At 39.8% G+C, this 22,314-nt stretch overlaps 1 protein-coding gene across 1 annotated transcript in view; it reads right to left on the bottom strand.

Moving 5' to 3' along the window:
- ANKRD44 (ankyrin repeat domain 44) overlaps window positions 1–22,314 on the bottom strand; it is a gene marked incomplete at its 5' end in the record, with an annotated part of 69,390 nt that overhangs the window by 442 nt on the left and 46,634 nt on the right. The window contains 11 exons of the mRNA XM_080621328.1: window positions 2,224–2,315; window positions 3,418–3,500; window positions 4,638–4,720; window positions 5,572–5,717; window positions 6,965–7,048; window positions 8,257–8,344; window positions 9,108–9,324; window positions 10,336–10,453; window positions 11,483–11,561; window positions 15,118–15,319; window positions 16,452–16,520. Of these exons, the coding sequence (XP_080477454.1) occupies window positions 2,224–2,315; window positions 3,418–3,500; window positions 4,638–4,720; window positions 5,572–5,717; window positions 6,965–7,048; window positions 8,257–8,344; window positions 9,108–9,324; window positions 10,336–10,453; window positions 11,483–11,561; window positions 15,118–15,319; window positions 16,452–16,520 (1,261 nt within the window). The remainder of the gene's footprint in view (window positions 1–2,223; window positions 2,316–3,417; window positions 3,501–4,637; window positions 4,721–5,571; window positions 5,718–6,964; window positions 7,049–8,256; window positions 8,345–9,107; window positions 9,325–10,335; window positions 10,454–11,482; window positions 11,562–15,117; window positions 15,320–16,451; window positions 16,521–22,314) is intronic.

Genomic DNA, 22,314 nt, shown 5'->3' with positions numbered 1-22,314 from the left:
GGCACAAATGCAGACAAGGCAATGGTTAGTACGAAGGGTACTGAGAATGGCACTGAGCATTCCTCATATACATCTCTAGGTGACGTCGTAAGCGGGAGATGTATGTTCAGTTACAATCATGCCAGGCAACAGGGGTATGTTACTTACTTTAAATCAGACATGCTGGGAAAATACACACTTCATGGAGCATTCAAATAATTGTGACCACAACAAGCACTGTATTTTGAAAATCAGGCAGCAAACAGACTTCACAATATGAATAAAAGCACTTGCTAAACACAGTTCTACAGCACAGACAGCATGATGAATACAGAACACAGGGAGTACAGCAACAGGGACAGAAACTGGCTTCAGTTTCTGTGCATATGAATAAGTCTCATTCTGAGAACAACGACTTTCATCAGAACATGAAAGATATTAGTTTTAAAATATTTTGAAGTAAAAAGCAAAGTATTTTAAAGACTGATCAGTCTTTAAAAGTTGAGTATCAGTTGAGTACTCAGAAAGCAGTTTATTTAGGAATTAGAAAATAATTAGACTAGTACACGTGGTACTTGTCTAGCAGGTATGGCTACATGGATGTTCCCCAAATTTACATTACTTTCGAAGAATAACAACTGTATTGAGAAAGCATGGCACATGATTTAAATACAAATTAACAGTATATAGTATACAGATGTCAGTAAAACAAAGAACTGGGCAGCTAGTGAAGTTTGTCTTCACTACTGTTTAACTTGGCTCCTGCCCTAGCGGTGCCCCTTAAACAGCTCTTCATATATATAAACCTTGGAAACCAGTATACTGATTACACTTGCTATCTATACATTTTGCAGGCTCCTGTGTAGTACTACAGCACTTTCCAACAAAGCCTGCTTTATGCTAAGAGCAAACAAATTCTTTTCCAGATGGCTAAATCTTAGGTGCTGCAGCAACAGGAATTTGAGGCAGTGACCACTACTGATATCCTACTGCCTCAAGTAAGCCAAGAACACCTGCAATGTAGGTGAGTTTGGCAGACAAACCTACACCAAGCTCACCTACATTGTGTAGCTTCATAGCAAACTACCTGTATTTAAGCACTGACTATAGTGTATGCATATCCTAAGTGAAGTTTCTTCTTCCACTGAGGTCCAAGCTTTAGAGCTGTACTTACACTAAGACTGTACTTAAATTTCTCTCTTTTAAACTGCATATGCAGTTATTCCTACAAAAACTAAATATGTATAAAATTTAAACTCAATTTCCATTCATTACATATGTGCGAATTAGCTGGATCTGTATGCACAATTTTAATTATAAAAGCTGTGGTTAGAAGCTGGTCTGGTTAATTTTTCTGTCCCCTGTCTCTAAAATGAGGTTATGGTCAGATGACTCTGGTGGATCTCATTCATGCAAGTATATCTAGGTAGCATTTGGTTAATAGTAAATACTCACCACTCAGTTCTTTTCATCCATTGATCTCAAATTTCTTGCAATGATAGGTGAGTATTATTATTGTTATTTTATAGATATGAGAAGATGGAGGTACTGAATTGTTACATTAATGTCAAGTATTGTAAGAAAGACTAGCTTATCTCAGTAAGACATTTTTGAAAACATTAATTTAGAAGCACAGCCCTCTATGGGCTTTATAATGTTTGGGGAAGGACTTCATTGAGATCTGAAACAAAATTATCGGCTTTATTAACTAATTATGTATTTTATGAGGCAACAGTAATTTACTTGCACCTTGGATTAGGTCACACAATTGGTAAGCACAAGCTTTGATCTCAGAATGAACTAGGACACAATCAAACATATGTTGATGGTTTTCTTCCTACCCATTTAAACATGCGCTGATTGAATGCATAATCCTTAATTCTTCTGCAGGGCGTCAGAATTATCCGGTGCCACTTGCATGTTTAGGAAATTCAAGTTACCACTGCACTCAAGCATTAAAAAAGACTAGCTGTTGGCAGTACATGCAAAATGAACAGTAAAAGGGACCACTGTGATGTTTAGAATACATTTTCATATTAAAGAAATAGTATCTTTTATTTTATTTTATTTCTTAATAGGTACTCACAGAGTTTTTAATAGGTACTCACACAGCTCACTGTCTGTTCTTGGAGGGATAAAAGCATCAATGATGTCTATCATCAGCTTTTAAGTCTATTGCTTCGGTCTGTTGTAAAGTTACCTGCTAGGTCTATTGAAGATTGTCGAAGTATAGTATTTACTTACCATTTTCATCTACTGCTAGGACACATGCCCCTTTGGCTAGCAATTTTTCCACCACCATCTTTAAGCCATTTCGTGCAGCAATATGGAGAGGTCTATAAAAAACGTAACAACTAAATTGACCTTCAATTTAAAACAGACTTTCTAAAAATAGTTAGGTAGTACTTAAAGACAATGTTTTCCTTCTTTGGATCATTACAATCATTTGTAGACATTATATTGCAGCCTTTAAAATAATCATAATGTTTCACATCTACAAAATATATGTGCAAGGCAAATATCATCACCTTTACATACATAAAGATTGCTTAATACCTTTCCAGTCTAAAGGCTTTCTTTAAAAAGCTCTCATTTTTCCATTGTTTGCGGAACACAATTGAAATTTTAAAGGAAAATGAATCTGACACTGAAGAAATGCCTTTGTTCCATCTTTAATTCTGGCTACTACAGACTGCTCAAAATCATTGCATTGCCTTTATATCCTTGAATTGTGAATCTCTTGTTAACACAGAGCCACTGGAAATTAAAAATAACTACTGGTTTGCTTCTTTCCTGGGCGGACACCCAGTGCTCCTGTCTGGAGGCAGCTAATAGGAGAGGAAAACCAATTTCATATTGGAAGTGGGGAAAAAGGGCTAAGATGGAATTAATTCTTCTGCAAGCACTAGATGATCTGCCACCTAAACTGTGGTTGAATCTTCTACAATGGAATTCCCCCATACTAGTCAAATAGTTGCAGCTGGAGTAAGAATATTGCTGGTTTTTAACTCTGCTGATAATAGATGGTATGGATGGCAGTTGTACATAAATATCACCTAAAAAACCTCTGAAAATTAAATGCACCACTTTAAGTCTAAATGAATTATTTACATTTAAGGTGAAGCTCAAAAAGATAGGAAATGCCAGATGTCTACTTGCATATCCACATGATTAATAGACATTTTGATACAGTCTTCAAATAAATGACCCCATATAATTTTTCCACCAGACCATGTATAGAAGTGGCATCAAAGGAATCAAAATTAAAAGTGAAAATGCAATATAAATTTGGTCTTTTCAAGGGCAAACACTAACAAAAAAATAAATCAGACATTGACTTTTTTTGTTCAGTGAAAAAATCTGAGACATGAATTTGAAAGGCGAAACTGGAATCTTGTTGTAAGTCAAGTGAACTTGAGAGGATCAGGTTATACTTACGTCTGCAATGCATTATTTTTTGCATTAATAAGGCTCTGTTCTTGTATCTTGTCAAGTATTAACAAGGCACATTTTTCATGACCCTGTAGTTGGGGGGGGGGGGGGGAAGGGGGGGGGAAATAGTGTTAATTTGCTGAAGAATGTGAAATTGCGGCAAACAAAATGCTACATGTAAAAGTGAAATTTAATAACTCAATTTGAAATACAAAGCATAGCACTCAGTTTTTATGGATATGTAGTAGGTGAACTGGAGGAGCCCTAAAATACCATTTATGAAGTGCCACTGCAAGGATGCTTTAGCACATTTAGAAATTTAGATATTCACCTGTCTTTCAACCCTTCATTCCTTATATATGAATTCACCTCCTCAGCTTTCAGAGATTACTATTTCTCTTGAGAGCCATTCAATGGATTATTTATTATAACTACATTAGAACTATAGTAACGTAGAGATGGTTAAATCTCAGAAACGAATACTGTACTTTCTGGGTCTTTAAATGCCTTTCTGTGTTATTGATAAGCTACTACAAAATCCCTTCAGTGTGAGAGCTCTGACAATGGAACTGTGGAAATAATACAGATCCAGGCCTTCTTTCTGATGCTGTTTCAGCACAGCAGGCTGCAGATGCTGAGCCTGCAGCCCTGGCATGTGAATAGCTGTCTGAAGGACCTTGAGAATTCTGTGAGGCAGTATCCAGATTCAGTATCTGCAGAAACTGGAGTAATACTATCGCACTGGAGTTGAATCTGTAGCTCGGAGCAAAAGAAAAGGCTCAGAAGAGGGAATGTGTTGGGCATTTTTTTCTTGCAAAAAACAGCAGTAGCAATTGGAAGTAAGAGGAAGAAAGGCAACTTATCAGTGCCTCAGGTTTTACTGCTACTCCATTAAGGGAAGATTTTGGGTTTCTTCCACAGAAATTGGAGAGTAACTGAACCTATGCTATTTACAGTGAGATCATTTGGTAAAATCTGAAAGGGTTTTCCATTACTTCTTAGTGTTATGCCCTTATGTTTCAGCTGTCATAAGAGGCATCCATGTCTCAATTTACAAAACTTTCATGCAGACTTCAGAAGAAGCTTGGAACAACGTTCTCTTCCTCACCACAAGTTTAATCACCACATTTCCATTGCAGAAAAAATCTTAGGAGCATAAACACACACACACAGACAGACAGACAGACTGTGACAAGAATAGAAGCATACAGAGATCTTCAACTTACTTTACTGCTAGCCAAGTGCAAAGGCGTATTCGACTCCTTATCTTTTAATGTCAAGTCAGCCTTGGCAATGTTCACCAAAAAGTCTGAGGTATAGAACAGAAATCAATGAATAAACCCAATGGGCAAACAAACACATAAAAATAGAGGGAGAAAAATTACTATTTCAGTATATGTGTGCATGCACGCTAATCAGTTAAGCCTTTATGTGATGTAAGCTTTATGAACATGAAATGGAAATAACGAATGAGAACAGACTAATCTTGTGCGGTTAATCAGCAAGTAAGGGCAGAGCTAAGAGTCCATTCACCGTGCCCCAAACTGTCAAACATGTCTTTATTTATGAACCTTCCCATTTGCAGATCAGCAAGGTCTGCCTGAATCACCTTCTCCTGAGAACAACTGTGGCTTCTGCTTTGAGCGGACTAAGCAGATATAAAGAATTCAGCAGTCTGTGCTGTTGAAGCTAGAGAAAAGGGAATTCTGTTAAGCCAATATGATCCTAATCTGTATGCCTACAGTATATAGTCTAGCCTGGAAAAAGCAGCTGCTGATAGCTGCCGTTTGAAGCATAGGACTTCCCATAAGAGAGCAGAGGAAAAGGTTACATAATCTTTTTCACACATACAGTTTTACTGCTCCATAAAATCAAGGGAGTAAACAAGGGAATAGAATTACTGCTCCCCTCATGCTCCTTACAGTGTGCTCTTAGGAGAAAGTAAGACACAAGTTTGTTCCTGTAAGTGTTCACCACGTCTGCAGAGAAACAATGGCTGAGGAGGAAAAGAAATTATTTACAGATGTAAAAGTAGCTTCTCTCAGACAGCCACATAATTTATTTTCCTTCCTTAGTTTTCATGGGAAAAAAATGATTACTTATTTGGGATAGTCACTGCAGTAGCATTCACCTTTTGAGACAAACAGAGGATGCACTTACCTACAGCACCTATGTGACCGTTCTGAGCTGCCATCATGAGCGGTGTTTTCCCTGCGTGATCCGCAGCATTCACTTGTGCGCTGTGACTCAGGAGGAGCTGGAGGCACTCCACGTGATTTGCGAAGGCTGCTGCGTGAAGGGGTGTTCTGTGGGGAAAGTAACACGACCACAGCTGTTGCTAAGGAATGGCAATATTCCTGTTTGATTACTTGCCCGTGAACCTGGAAGTGCAAGCCATTTTGAACTTATTTTCCTATCACCAGGGGAAAGCTATAGAATAGCAGCAGCTGAAATAAGTTAAATAATAGTTATAGTCCCTGTCCTGGTGCAGTATCAACTTTAAAAACAGGGAAGCAGGAGGTAGATATGACAGTGTGGAAAATCTCAGAACCTCATACTAGCAGCATATTTATTTAACAGTGCATACTGTGGAACATGAAAAGCAGTGTAATCCCGCAGTCTTATCCATCTGATTTTACTTTTTTAACAAGCCTAAAATGGGAAGAACTAATAGAAAAGAACAGATCCATTACTAAAAAACCCCAAAGTATTTTAAGTTATAGTCAAAGATACTGCACAGCAACAGCATTAATATAAAAGGCAGAAGGAATTCAATCCATTTTGAAGGTTATCAGTTTTCGCAAGGCTGAGACACTAGAATTTGTTCCCTGTCTCCCTGTGGCATTTTGAGTCTGAAGCATGACTAATAGAGATGAAAGTTGGTACACAGCCCAGCTCATAGTCATACATCAGGTTTTGCTTATCAGAAAAGGTGAGATGGTCTTAGCCTTACAGGAGTAAGTAATCACCATTACTGAAGGTCTTGAATTTACTTAAACAATGAGTAGCCCATTTTTAGATTTTCAGCAATTTTAATAAAGGATATATATATACCTACACACACACAGAGTGAGGACGTTATTAATGTGACAAATTAAGGGTTTGGCTGAATGTATATGTATTCCGCTATCAGTATTGTTTTGCTGCATAGATGTTTTCAGTTGTGCACCCAGTGAATGCCAGCATAACATTAAAGCTTTTCATGAAACACTTTTCCATGGGTACACAGTATCACTCCATTTAGCAAAGATAAACATGTCTGAGCATTTAACGAAGTGAACAGGTTCAGGGAAACAGCCTGCAGTCATGGATGTTCTGCACAAACAAAATATTATTTCTTCTGTATTCTTTTCATATGTACTATGAAACTGAATACTTTGTAGTATTCCTGCTTCAAGTGAGCCACCGTTTAACTTTGTTGCAATGTAAACTGCCCTCTGAAGGAGTCAGCAGGGCAAGTCTTAGCTCAACCAAGATAGTTCAGAGGTTCAGAAAGAACTATGAAAAATACTAGATGGATTCATGAAATGCAGTTTGTTTAAGAAACTATTACCTTCCTTTGTCATCTTCACAATTGACAATGCTGGCATCGATGGCTCCAATGAGCAGTGATGCACAGTTTTCATGATCATTGATTCTGCCAAAGAAAAGGCATTTTCAGAAAGGTAAAATGTCTTCATCTTTACCCATTTTACAGTGTTAATTCCCTTCACTTCCCATTAATATTTTTTACTGGTTATCCTAACATACATTTGCCTTCATGCTTTCAGTCACATTTCTGAATATTCACCATCTCTCCACTTAACCAAACTACACCTGCTACTATGGATTTCAGTCGCTAAAGCAAAGCTGCTCCTGCAGTTCACTATGGTGATTGAAAAAGGTAATTGAAAGTGCTGCACAAACCTAGGATTAAAACCTTAGTATGTTAAAATCTTTTAGTTTATATGTCAAATACACCTGGATCTGGAAAGCAATCGGTCAAGGCGCTTTTTTTCAAAGCCATCATTTGAAATTCAGATTTTAAATACTATGTTTCAGCCACAAAGAACTTTGTTTTAAGCAGAATAAAAGCAGTGCTTTCTATATGCTTTTATGTTTTAATAAGCATCGGCATAACTCATGATAGCCACCACCTTTTTGTTGTTCATAAGTAATATGAGAACTTTGGATATAGAATTTGCCTCTAAAGCTGATCGGTCCCTTTGGCTAGGACCTGAGTAAGAAGTACCAAACCTTTAAGACATGAGATTATCTCACAAGTAAAAAAGACCGTGAGAAAAATCAGACTGGAAAACACTCAGCTGAGAATGTCTTGGCAAAAATATGGCCTGCACAAAACACAATTCTAGTGTGACACAGATGCTTGTTTCAAAGTCCTATCTTCATTAAGGCTTTGTTTCTATTGCTAAAAAAGAATCACCTTGATTCTGACCAATATATTAACTTTCAGCCGCTGGCTTTCAAAGGAACCTCAAAAAACATACACAGACAAAGGAAGTATAGCCTAGGTCGTGGCCTAAGAAAGGAAGAGCTATAAAGTTCCACCCTGTCTGAAGAAAAGGCATAGGTGTGTAATTGTCAGCAAGGAAAAAGAAACTAGAAAGGGAGCAGAAATGCAGCTATTTAATTGTAAGTGGATATTTTATCGAAAAGCCTAGATGTATGACATTTATGCAAAAATACTCTTTATTCTGCCACATTTTCAGCAGAAGTGTCAGGACAATTTAATGATCAGCCTTAAAATAACCGCAAAAAAGCATGACTTTCTTCTCATACTGCTACTTCTTCCAGACATATCCTAAAACAACAGATCTGCATTTGGTACTGGAGATTTCTACTTACACAGCACAGTGCAATGGGGAGAAGCTATTACCATAGAATGTGCGGAAAAATTTTTGTTCCAATAGTACCTCTATGCAGTTTTCATGACCTGTAAGAGATCAGACACAGGTAATTCACCTCATTCATATTAGGCTTATACAGATTAGAATTTAATATTTGAAGTTCCAAGTTGAACACAATGTGTATATAAGTTCTTATATTATAAAATAATAAACAGATCCAGGCTAATATTAACATTTATCGAGAAAAGAGGAATGGGAAAAACAGTCTCTCTTTTAAGTGATGTTCGGTAAGTTGCTTTATGCATCTCCAAAGATGATCTTAATTGACGACATGGTTCAACACGGTTTAGTGTGAGGTGTCCCTGCCCATGGCAGGGGGGTTGGAACTAGATGATCTTAAGGTCCTTTCCAACCCTAACTATTCTATGATTCTATGATACTGAGAAGCTTTGTCCTCATATTTAGCAACAAGATCAGATGATCCAGTTTAGAATAATCAGTTCAGAATGGCCATCTATTTATGTGGAGTCTCACATCAATAAATAAGAAGGTGACTCCTTAAAGGAGCATTCCTGGCCCCATAGAAATCAGTTTTATCATTGACATCAGTAAAACCAGAACTTCACCCTGGCCTCCCGTGACAGGGATTAGATGAGCTGCAAAAGCACTGGGAGGTAATGCTGTAATTTCCCTGGCTTCTGAGCTGAAGGGCAAACAGAGCAAATGCTAACTACGGAGAGCAAGTAGAAGGGAGATAATTTGCTTCTTCATTTCAAGCTTCTCAAAGCGTTAGGTTGCTTCCCTAAAACTGAGGCCACATTTGAACTAAGCCCACAGGGAAAACCTTACCGTTGTAACAAGCCCAGTGCAGCGGTGTATAACCTTGATTATCTTTCAAACTGCAGTCTTCCTCTGAAAGTGCTATCTGCAGTAATTCACTTAGCCAAGTGGCATGACCCAGAGCTGCTGCAAAGTGCAGAGGTGTTCTGCCTCTGGCATCTTTACATAAAATAGATACTTCTTTCTCTAACAGCATCTGAACACACTCTTCATGCCCGGTCATAATCTGGTAACAAAGAAATGGGTAAAGAGGTTGACATAATACAGATTCTTGCCCAGGAAATATGGAATAGGATTGATGCCTGTGAACATGAGATGGCCTGGATGAGATTCAGAAGGCATAAATGAAAGCTCCTTTTCTCCCATGAGTACCTATGATAACTGATACATTGAAATACACTTGGCACTGTCTTTCAAAGGCTGTCTGTGGAAGAGACTCCACTAAGTGAGGTCCAAAAACAAAGAGGAGTTTAAGACTACGGAAACAGATGAAATAGGGGTGAAGTTCAGAAAACCTCAGTCTGACTTCTCAAAACCATGTACGAATGTGAGAGAAGAGCTGTGGAAAAAAAGGATCAAATATATCATCAGAAATAGGAAAAGCTGCTTTTCCAGCTGGCCAGCTACTGTATCAGTGACCTCTGTATCATATATAAGTTAACTTTGGTGTCCTGAGCATGTTAACGCATCGCTATCAATATAGAACATATGCCATAGCTTTTATTATGTGATGGACTCCTAAGCTGAACTGCTCACTGCAGTTATCAGGGAGTTCTGCATAAGTATCGCCTCTTGCAGCAACTTTACGTTGGCTAAGAAGGTGACTCCCCGAAAAGATGTGCCTCAAGTTTCACTGCCTCTATTAAAAATTTGAGCTTTACATTATTTACACCGTCTCCCCAAGAAAAATGGAATAACTCCTAGGCAGTTCTTTTAAAGAGATTAATTTCAGAATTCATAGGTGCTTGGTTCTAAGAATAACGATTGCTATTGTAAAGTGTCCAAAGCCAAGAAAAAATGGTCTAATCAGTATTTCAGCTAATTACCTAAAGCAAACAAGGAAAAGTCAAAAGCAGAGCATTACTGAGAGTGAATCTGTCCTGCTTTTTACCTCATTGACTTGCTTGGTTATTTTCCCAATCATTTACAGTATTCCCTACATACAACATCCCAATATCTATGAGTGAGTTGTAGTCACAGTAAAACGAATAATTAAGAATCATAAAAATTAAGTCACCCCTCGATGTAAAGCTGTGCATCCCAGGAGATCAGCTGCATCCACAGATGCTTCTTTTTCAAGTAATAAAGAAACAGCATCAATGTGCCCATATGCCACTGCAAGCATCAGTGGGGTTCTAGAAAAAGACAAAACCAAACCAGTCACAGTTATAAAACGACATGCTACTTCCTAATGCTAACTTACAGGAATAGAGAGATCAGGAAGCCCTGCGTTTCTCTCCATTCCTACCCACAATGCTGTTTCTTTCTCTACACTCGTCTATGTAACACCCAAGTGAAGACCTTTTCTATGAAGTTATTAAGATGTTTAACAACCAACTACCATGACTGAAATACAAACTCATTTGTAAGCCATTTACAGAGCAACATTATTGAAAACAATCTGTTCTCTTAATAACCTACAGTTACTGTCACCTCCATGGGCTTTACAATGCCCAAGCATTGTGAATGAATGCCCCTGCTAGCCACCAAGATGAGAACCACCCTAAGCATTTCTTGTGCAAATGTTGCACGATTGCCTAAAAGGGATGAAGGGACATGAGGAAACAGAATTTGGACTAACATATCTTCCATTTGTTTCTGAAAGAGATCTATTCTCCTTCTATATTTAGATAGACTAATACCATTTAAAACCGTATGTGCAGTCAGATATGTTCCAGGCACCCTACATGAGTTGTTTAAACTATTTAAACCATATTTTCACTTCAAAAATATACGTTATTGTCCCTTCATAACTGGCATTGAATGAGAAATAGGATTTTTGTAGCAACATCTCAGACGCATGTGTGACCTCAAATAAACATTCTGTCCCACTGCGCCAGCCTGATATACCAAGTAAACCCTGGAACAGCAAGGTTTGAGAAAGAGCAAGACTCCATAGAAACATCTCAGGAGCTTGTTAGTTTCTATTGAATCTGTTCCCCAGCATCTATGAACAATTGTTTAATGTGTGATGCAGAGCCTCAGATTTATGTATAATCCTTTCCAAATGGCTTAGGTCAACTGAATATGTACTTTATAATCTCTGCCAGAATCTATAAGTGCAGGAAATAGAGTATTTCAGATAAATGATTTTTTTGGTGAGAAATCTGAGATGCTGTTTGAATCACAGAGCTGAAAAAAACCCCATCACAAATAAAACTTACTGTCCTTTGGCATCTGTCACGTCAGGGTTGTCTGCAACTTCCAACAACAACCGCAAACAAGGTGTATGGCCGTTAATGACTATAAAGGGGAAAAAAAAGCATGTTCGATTAAAATGTGTTTCATTTTAGACATTTTTCCATTGCAATGTTTATGGATAAGAAATTTTCTTATAAACAAAATATTCCACAGTGTAAGAAATTAATATTCACACAATTGTCATGTAGCTTGTGAAATGGTGAGCTGTTATTTCCCTGACCTCAATATGATAAGGATTAATTCCCTTACATACAAAAATCCCACATGAGTAAAGCAGAGATTGTGATTTTCAGTACTGAGAAGATTCTACTAAATCAGACAGCATTTCAGAATCCCACAGACTGAGCAGGCAGACAAGGCTTTTTGTGACCAGGTTTGAGACCACAGCAGAAAGTACGTGGTCAAAGCTCTTGCTTCTTGTGTGTACCATACAAGCAAGTTCTTCAGCGCTGCTAGGAAAACAGAAGCATCTGCACAGAATGACCAACCATACACATGTCATATTTGTAACAGCTCATCACATCAGAGACTAAAATTCCCTTTGGGTTTTTCCATCTCGTTTAATGCCATTGGAAGCCACAGCTGCTTCTCAAAAATGGAACTTTCATTTTAAAACGTAACCCACTGCTGTTTAAACAGCTCTGAGTTACTGCGTTCTGCAGGGCCTGACACTGGAAGCCCATCCGTGTGTCAGCTGGCTTAAAGGCTTCAGCCTTTTATGGAATGAAGAGATCAGTATTTTCTTCTTTGAAAACCAGTAATTCCTGTACTCAGTAGCTATAGATTGTGTTCTTATTACAGCAAGTCATGCATTCACACTGCCTACACCCCGTGGGCTGAGGCAGAACCCTCGGACACCACCTCTGTCACATCACATTTAAATAACTCATCCAAAACCAATCTTGGTCGCTCTAACCAGACAAATAAAAGGCATTTTTAGCTATTTACCACTAAGTGATGCCATATACATAACATGTAAACAGTTCTGCAGGGCTGATGAGTCACTGGCTTAGGGGATAAAAGAGATCTGCTCCTTCTCCCAGCAGGAGGAAGAGAAATCATAACTTGTTCACACCAATGTCTGACAAGGGGTTTGGTGAATTAACTTTAGAACACTCTCCCAGAAGCTCTTAGGAGCTGACCCAGTGACTGCAAAGCATTACAGACCCTGCAGGGAACATTAGTTTTACCGACAGAGCTACAGCACTAACCCTAGGGGAACATTTGCAATGGATTCCTCAAGCTAGCCAGAGGAAAGACTGGTGGTAATAAAATTACACAGGGAACATGTAATTTAGGCTAAGGAAATTCTCCATGTGATGAGGTCAGAGGAAGTCTGTTCCCTCAGGGGGCTAGGCAGAAAAAAGAACTACTTCATTGGGTGATTTCTCTACTGAGGTTACAAATCCCCTCACTGAATGGAGCTCTGCAGAGCCCTGTAATCCAATCTACCACCTCAGGCCGCCATAATTGCCATTGCGTTGTGTAATTAGAAGGAATGAAGGCAAACGTGTTGCAGGGGATGCGCACACTTGCCACCTTGGCTCTTCCCAGTGCACTGCGTTGCACTGGTATTCACTTTTGTGTGGGCAAATGTGCAAGGGATTCATTCCACAGGAATGCCCTTTGAGGTCTCAAAATATCCCAATTTACCTCTTGCACTGCAAATTAAAGCCGCTGAAAGCTGCAGTGGCAGCACGCAGTGTCTGGTTGGTGGTATCACTCTTGGCTCCTAACACAACATAGTGCTGGGAAATGGCGTAATAAAACCCATCAGTTGCAAGCGGCTTATGGAGTAGTTGGTGATAGGAGCTTTACTCCAGAGTTAATTTCCACAGAACCCTGCATAGCTCTTGAATGGAAGCTTCTAAACTTATGTCTTAATGGATATTAACCCAAAGTGCACTTATCTCACATTTGACGGCCTCCAAATTAATGACAGTAATAAATTTCCTGTGGTAAGAGTTCATTCAACCTGCCTGTGCCATGTTTTCCCTTCTGCTTAAGGCACACGGTCCCTTGTCACTCTGTCATTCCCATGGGTAGAATTTCCTTGCCTTTTGTTTTTTACCCACCTAACTTAATCGGCTTCACTGCAGATTTCATGAGCATTTTCCTTGTGTCCCTGGGTTGTTTTTAATCTGAGAAGAATAATTATCACAGACCAGAAAAGCCTATGGAGCATCTTCCTACTGCTTTTACATGGAAGGCACTCATAGCACAGTGATACAGGCAATTAAAAAAATAAAGACAAGAAAAAACAACCCACAATCAGAATTTGCACGAAGGTAGGAAATGTGCGTGTTAAAATAACACCTTCTATTGAACAAATCTACTGAATCTTATTCAAAAGATTTATTCAACAAAGTTATATTTTAAGTCAGAGCTGCTAAAAAAGCCAGCGGCAACAAATAACTTTGGTACCATTTACTTTTCTAAGTGTTGCAGAACCCTCAACAACTCAGCTGTGACAACAAGACACCTATGTCACTGTAATAATTCAGAATCACTGCTATAGTGATAATGTACCAAAGCCACACTTTGTTCATCATCATGACCCATCCCTGGCAGTGCTCAAGGCCAGGTTGGATGGGGCTTGGAGCAACCTGGTCTAGTGGAAGGTGTCCCTGCCCGTGGCAGGGGGTTGGAACTGGATGAGCTTTACGGTCCCATCAACCCAAACCCTTCTGTGATTCTATGATCCCCTGTGTATATGCATTTTAATACAAACAAGATTAAAAGGTAAACAGAAAGACAATTAAGCCTGTCTTAATTGGCAAATTAATTTGCCCTGAAAATGTTATCCAATGAAGTATTAATTTTACTTCCACTAGAGGTCACTGCTATGCTGCACTGAGCCCCTCGATGAACAGCCAGAGGAGCAAGGTTCCCTGTGGAACCTCGGCGTATTTACCTGTTAGGTACCTATTAAATAATAACCTTTAAATAAATGGCAAATTCCACACTCTCCAGTTAATCAGGCACGCTGCATTAACACTCAACACATGAGGAGTGGAGCAGACTCCCAGCAAGAGCAAGTTCACAGGCTAGCTCAGGAGGAGGATAATGCCTGAAAGGGAATGCATTTCTGTCATGCTGCCTCTGCAAAAGGGTGAAAGCTTTGGACACCAGGCTCCATCACCATCACCAGTCAGAGCCTACCTGTACTTTCAACCTTTCTTCCCCAGGAGAAGCAGTGAGGTAAGTGTTCTCTCTTCCCCTGGTTTTGTGGCCAAGGAACCATTAAAAGAAGGTGTCATAGGAGAAACATCACACATCTTAAACGAGCAGGTGGTAGAGGGGTGAAGTAAAGCAGAGGCAAGCATGTAAGGGCAGAGCAGTAGTGGTGTGGAAAAATACAGGATGCTGTGTGAGGGGGGACTGAACCTCAGGGACAGAGGGAAGAAGAAAACAAGGAAATGAGAGATAAAGGGTTAAATGTAGGTTCCCCCCAGCAAACAAGCAGCAGTCCTCAGTACATGTCAAAATCTCCTTCTCATGTTTAGAAGAAATGTGCATAGGCATAGCAGGTAGGTAAGGGTAACTGCTTCTGTGTTGTAGGGTTTATACCACAAGTGTAACATAAGATCATACTCACCTGAGGCATGGAGAGGGGTCCTTTTGGTCACATTGTCTTTTACAATGACAGAAGCACCCTGGCTGATGAGAGCTTCCACACACTCTGCATGTCCCCTAAACGCAGCCAGGTCCAAAGCGGTGCGTCCCTTCTCGTCCTTAATATCCAGATCTACTAGAGATTGGAGAAGTACCTCCAAGGCTTGATGATGACCATTATAGGCCTAGAAATATGAAATGTGTCACGTAAAGAACACCACTCTTGTCTTTCAAGGACTTTCATGCAAAATGAGAATAAAATCCATCATTGTCACAGCCTCCTGAACACAGCCGAAATTACAGTTTTCTTGATTCCTTATGACTGACTCTTTGACTTGAAAGGATTACAGCCAAGAAACTGAGTAATTCCTCGTGTTTATGGAAGGAAATTGCTCTAACCTTCTAATACAACCCAACGTGAGGAACTTCAGGCAATAATTTGCCAGTTGGGCACAGGTGAGGAGAACCACAGAGACACTGAACTTCAAGGGTAAGTAGTGGTGGCAGCAGTTTGCTGCTATTGACCATTGCCAAAAGTTCAAAAGAATAGAACAGTGCAGGGAGCAAAAAGTCATTTCCCTGTCAGACCAAGACAGCTACTTAAGGAAAGCAAGGGCAAAAGCAGAAGAAAAGCAAAAGGAGATCAGGGCACAGGAAACCCGTATCTCAGTAAATACTCTGACACAGTTGTCAGCTTTTCTTCTTCAGTACAATTGCCCTCAGTAAACAACTTGCAACAACGTGAGGTATCTATCTCGAAGGTGCCATGCAGACCGTACAGCCCTTCCTCTCCTTGCAAGGACAATAACATTGACTTTTTCTTCCTGCTGGTTTGCCTTGTGCAGTCATTTACTCAGCCATCACCATGATCACGGACCACCGCCTGTGGCACGCTCCCAGGGCACTGCTGGGGGTTTAAGCATGCTTCCCCCTGCACCTTGCTGTGTACCAGACAGTGTTTTGTACTCTGCGCATCTCCAGAACATCAGATCCACGATCAGAACCACAGGCTCAGCCTCCGGCCCCAACTTTATAAACTACTTATAAATAAAAGTTGTAACCCCCCATTCAATTTCACTTCAGTGTCTGTGTCGTCTTCTTACCCGGGTATCACAATCAGTAAGAACCAAACCAAGAGCTTCAACTGCCGAAAACATAATAAGCGATTCCAGCCCACAACCTGTGTTTGTTACATCTAAACCTACATCCTTTCCTAGCTTCAAAACAAGTCTACGATTAAACTTGCTTCAAAGACAGGGATTAAGGAATTGTTCTAGCAGATGCTGATCGAACACTTTACACAAGTCCCATACTTACAGCTAAATGCAAAGGACTTTTTGTAGCTGCAGAATCGGATTCCTCAAACATGTTGGTTTTTTCCAGAAGCTGGGGGAAAAATAAAAATGACAATCTTAAAACATCTTCACACGAGGCAGGATGAGTTCTTTTGGCTATAAACCAGCAGACAAAGGTACGTGTTTGTCCCCAGATGTCTGCACTGAGTACTGAAGGACTGTGAGGAACAAATACTTCACTACCTTTGCTGTGAGGTGTTTTTCAAGTTGTTTCCCACAGAGTAAAGTATAAAACTGGTCATGAACATCCTTACCCATATTCATGAGTCTTCCTGAAATCACTGAGCCTGCTGCAGTGAGAAAAGAACCCTCAAAAGGCAGGATGAGTGGAGGAGGGCCCTCAGTAAGCTTACATTGGGAAACACGCAGTTTCATGGCTACACAGGTAGTGCAGATGCAAGCCATGTTTAATACAGTGATTAGGATAATTCTGAGGCATACTTAGCATTAGGGAATGATTATAACTGTGCTGTGAGTCATTCACAGTCATTTTTATAACTTAGCAAAGTAGAACCTGCCTTACAAAACACAACACATCCTTGAACTCTTACAATTATCTATAACGTGCATTGCACTTTCTTATGGTCCTCTTAATTTCAGGGGTCCCAAAGTATTTTAAGGCTTTTTAAACCTTATATTTCTGTCCATCTAGAAGGAGGAACTATGGATCAGTGCCACTTCACAACAACACATGAACCCTGACAACTCACCCCATTGAGGCTGCAAAGAAAATCACACACAGTATTGACAATTCAACACTTGCTGAGCAGCACTGCTCAGGTGCGTGGCCTTTTACTTACTAACTACTCAAAGAGTTAGTCTCCAAATACCTTTGTGACTGGAAATGAGCAGTTTACAGAAAACTAGTAATAGGAGACTGTAAAAAGGAAAGCAAAGCCCGACAGGTAACTAGAACTGCATTGCCGTGTTTAGAAGGTTACAAGTCAATTTTTCACACAAGCTTGTGAGGTTTTCTTTGATTTTTTGTTTTGGATTTGTCTGACAGAGTAAGGAATTAATGGAAAGACTGAAGCAGAGGAAGGGAAGTTTTTGTGGCAATCTGGACAATTCTAGGGTATGACAACATGGAAGACTCTCCAAAGAGACCAGTGAAAGCCTATGGTAGGTAGCTGCAAGATGATGGCATATCCTAATCTCTGATGTATGCCTGAACTTTGGTGTAACATATTAGTCTTTAATAGACCTATATCAAGGATTAATTTATCAAAAAAATCAAACTAGAATACAAGCTAGCATTAATAAAGCATAAAGTGTAAGAAATAAGGACTCTAATTCAAATCCTATGGAAAAACTAGAAACTTAAGCAGTAATTTCACTTGTTTGTGTATTTTGTGCCTTGTAAAATGTCAGGACTGGGAAAGAAATGTGTGCTGATGCAAACAGCACTCATAAGCAAGTGGGCGTGTGCATTAAGAGGTAATATGAATTTTAACACTCCCTGCCGCTAAAGGGAAAAAAAGCCAACACAAAACCAAGAAACCAAGACCCACACTGTTTTTGCAGTAGGTTTGGGGCAGAGTTAGGAAACACATTTGGTTTTACCATGTGGAGCCACCTCCAGTTTAAAATGTTGTTCTTCTCTTATATAAGATAGCTATAAACAGGATGGAGCAGTGGCCAGCTCTGATTTTCTCTAGTGAGTAAACAAACCAGAACAAAATCCCACTGAACAAACCCAAGCACTGAGCCTGCTCCTCTGCCTGCCTAATCCTGGGCCTTTTCTCTGAGTCCGTAAGGCCAGCACAGCAATCTAATTTAATCACTGTTAGCTGCGTTGATCATCATCTGCTGAAATTCCAGGATCAAAATCTTACCAAAGGAGTACTTCCCTAAACCTGTCAGAAGGCTCCAAAAGTCTCCTGCATCAAGGCACGGAACTGCCTTTTGAACAAATGAAAAAACCCACACACAAAATTGACAAAATTAAGGCTCTAAAGGAACAAATTGTGAGATTGGAGAGTCCCTCACAAAAGGCATCTCCATGGCTTAGAGTTAAAGCAGCTTAGGCTGATGCAGACTAGGCTTAATGAGCTTATTACTCCTAAGGCTGAATGTCTCCATCAGAAAGTCAAGCGTAAACAAGAATTGCATGGTAAAGCCAGTAGCTCTCAGATACACAGCCATGCAGCACACGAAGGGAAATTATAAAGGAGAGCAAGAGAAGGAAGATTAAAGACACAGCACTCATAATTTTTCGGATGCCTTATCAAGCACTGCCTCATAATGATCAGAACTAAGACATCTGAAGGATAAACATCGTGCACAAAGAGACAAAAAGTACCAGGTCCAAGTTACCAAGCAGCTCTCCAGTTTCACAGTGTTTCTATGATTCTAACAATGTGTTTATAGTTCATTAAATATACTTGTTATAAGAACACATAGAACAGTGTGTCCCTGAGGGGGGCTCTAGCTCCATAAACGCTTCCATCTTAGAGTAAGAAGCTATCCACAGTTGCATCTGTTTTTACAAAGGCAAATTTATTGCTCAAAACCATTTGCCCTGACAGCCACGGAACCTTAAATCCACAGACCTTGCAAAGCAATCCAAGCGTGTCTGCTGTGCTGTGATACACACCTGCCTGCTCGAAGCTGGCCAATGCATTTCAGTGAAGACAAACCAATAAGCATGAATTCCTAACAGTTTATGGTTACTGGTGGCTGACTGGAGCATGTCCCAGCATCTCTCATTGCTAAGTTTTGGTGCCACACATTGTGTCTTTTAGCTGATTACATTTCTACATATTGATTGCCCACAGATTTTAAGCGGATGTTAGAATTGTGCAGAGGCACTGCAAGTGAAATTGGTGGGCACTCCTCCTTCTCACCAGGTTATAACCCTTTAAAAGGTAAGGATACTCTTCCTCTCTGCTTCTGGGAAATTCCCAGCATGCCCCCTTCACTTCCCATAACAGTGTCATTTAATGCTGTGTGCAATTATTCTGTAAAGTCTTCTTCACACTCAGGAGCTTGAATGCTTTGGGAGTGAGATGCAGACAAAGTTAAGATAAAACACATCAATTACTCACTTCGGTTGTTACAAACTGATAGCACTCCAAGGCTGCTATTATGAACTGTCTTCTCTCCCCCAGCTCTGCATGAAGATCAATAACTTTTACAGCTCTCACAACTGTATTTGCACAGTAAGGGTATTTACAGGCATAAGAGGATTTATTGCTTGCAGTTATAATAAAGGATCATATAGCAGGATATGGTGTGTGCTTCCTCACCACCTCCCCCCCATTTTTTTTTGACTCATATGACAGTTAATGAGTCAGGATACTTCAGACCACAGACACTAACACTGGGTGCTATCTGAAATCCTAAGAGAGAACACAACATCTGATTCTGTACAAGCCACCATGCAGCCACGTTCTGAGGCACAGCCATTTAAGTGCACTGCTGGTAGTTATGTTAAAGGTTTGATCTAACTACCACTGAAGCGAAAGTGAGTGTTTTACCATGTTAGTAACGCAATAATTTCTACATTCCATACGTCTGCACTGTTAATGCTATTCTCTGGTGCTATCAATACTCATCATAAAATGGCAAAACATTAGATTACATGTGTACAACCTGTAAGTGGCCTTTACTTTGAAAGGTCATTAAGCAAACAGCGTTCAGAGATTTTCACACATGCAAAGAGCTGATCAAAAGGCAATGAAGACAATGAAGAAGTAGTTGGGCATTGCTCATCTGCAATAATTGCATAGCAATGTAGCTTATCAGCACAGGGTCATTCAGAAGTGGGGATTTGTAACAATTTTTAATGTCCCTTTCAGAACTGAATACAAACACATCAGGCAGGATGTCACTCTGAATCTCATCTTCCTTAACAAATTGCCACAGATCATTGTCTCTACTGGGGGAAAACATACCAGCAGCAGCTTCTTTTAAATAAAGGCTTTTCCAGCAAGTGGCAAGCGCAAGACTGAAGTTTCTCATCAGTTGTTTCAGGTGAGATAGAAAACAGTAACAGAATTAACCTCTGTAGTACTTCATACCAGGGAAGCACAGCTTTAAATTAGTCTTGACTGAATAACCCAAAGGTGAAGTGGTACAAACATATCCTCATGGGGACAAGCAATCCTGCAAGTTCTCTCCATATTCGTAAATACCAATGATCACACTACTTCGATTTGATGAGGTTAACACCAATACACATCCTTCACCCAGTGTCTGAGAGGTTTTCCTAAAATCAGGCTTTAAAAATCAGATTAATCAGTGTTTACATCAATTTCACTCGTGTGTAGATTATGGGTGAAGTTAAAACAACATAAGCAAGAGAAGTTTCACAAGAGCTTAGGCAGACTGCGTCTGAAGAAATCTATTAGTTGTTCCATGCAACTCTTCCAGTACAAAGTTTAAATACCCAATACCCTACCAGAACAGTCACCACCATGCAAACAGGACACTTACCTGGTGTGTAAGAGAACACTGTTTGAGTCTTTAAACATATCTAAACCTCAAAATTCAAGTAGACCTCCAGGCCACTGGCTGTTCTCTCGCAGGACACTAATCTTCTGTTGGAGCTCTTCCACTTCATACAAAATCATTTCATATTAAACCATGTAAGTGCCATACTCAGTGGGTTATACAGGAGATCCTCACCCAATGAGTATTTACACAAAGCATGACAGCTCCAAATGAGAGCAAGAGATCCTACCCAGTACCAGCCAGCATAATGTGATGGTTGCTTCCTGGGATGTACAAGCCCAATTTCTTTGTCAGTCAGAGCAGAGATTTGAACCTGGAACTTTTAACACTCAAATCATGTGTCTTTCTGGCCAGAAAGTCTTCCTCTGAGGTTCTGCAAAGCCTCATACATTGGTTTAAGGACCCTCCATTGAAGCTTTAGTAAATTTTCATACAGTTGTGTAAAAGATACAGGAAGGCTTGTGCGAAATTATTATCCTTGAGAAAGTTCCTCTTCAGCTAGAAAATTTGGGCACTGGTGAGATACAGTCACAGCCAATGCTTAAAATGTGCCTTTCAATGGTATTTCTGCTACTCTCCTCTCATTTGTGCCTCTACACACAAGTGCCTTTTAAATTTAGACTCGAAGACGTGTAATTTACATCTCTTCTCTGAGCCACTTTGAAACTGGCCACAAACTTCCAGAAAACAGGCAAGTGTTGGTTCCATTTCACATCGCCAAATGCAGAGTTACTTTAACATCCAGGCAAGTGTCATGCCACGCAGGTACGTGCACTTGACTCACACTCCTAAGACTGACTGAGGAAAAGCAACAGACTTGCTAGCAAAGCTTAAGCCTGTAAGCAGCAGCAAGAAGGAATTCCAACGGAAGTAGGAGCAGCACACATGCAGTTGCTTGAAGTACATGGCATGCTAGTTGAGAGGTGTGATTCTTCTTCCTCAGGCTTTATCAGAGTGAATGCAAAGATTGCAAAATACTAAGAAGTCTGAAGAAAAATGAAAATACACAACATGCAATCATTTTTCATTTACTCACTATATCCAATGGAGTTTTGTTTCCAATCTAATTAAAAATGTCAATTAGAACAATTAAAGACAGAAGTATTTAAGTATAATGGTAATCTGCAAGTGTTTTTCGGGTATTTTCTTTTTTGCATTGATTTGTTTTTCCTGTACAATAAACTGCATTACAAGCACTGCATGAACAGAACCCTAAACCAAGACCTGATCCTCTGTGCACCCATCTCTACCTATTGATAGAGTACTCCTGAAGCAATGAGACTACTGCCTACTGCAGACAGCCACTGTGAATAGATACCAGTTGCGTTACTTCGTAAGTGGAGAGGGGAAAGAGGAAAATAGTAAGAATG

The sequence above is a fragment of the Psittacula echo genome, assembly GCF_963264785.1.
Source record: "Psittacula echo genome assembly, chromosome: 6".
Taxonomy (NCBI): Eukaryota; Metazoa; Chordata; class Aves; order Psittaciformes; family Psittacidae; genus Psittacula; species Psittacula echo.
Note: the sequence above shows the minus strand (reverse complement) of the source record. Positions and strands in the feature narration are given on the sequence as shown.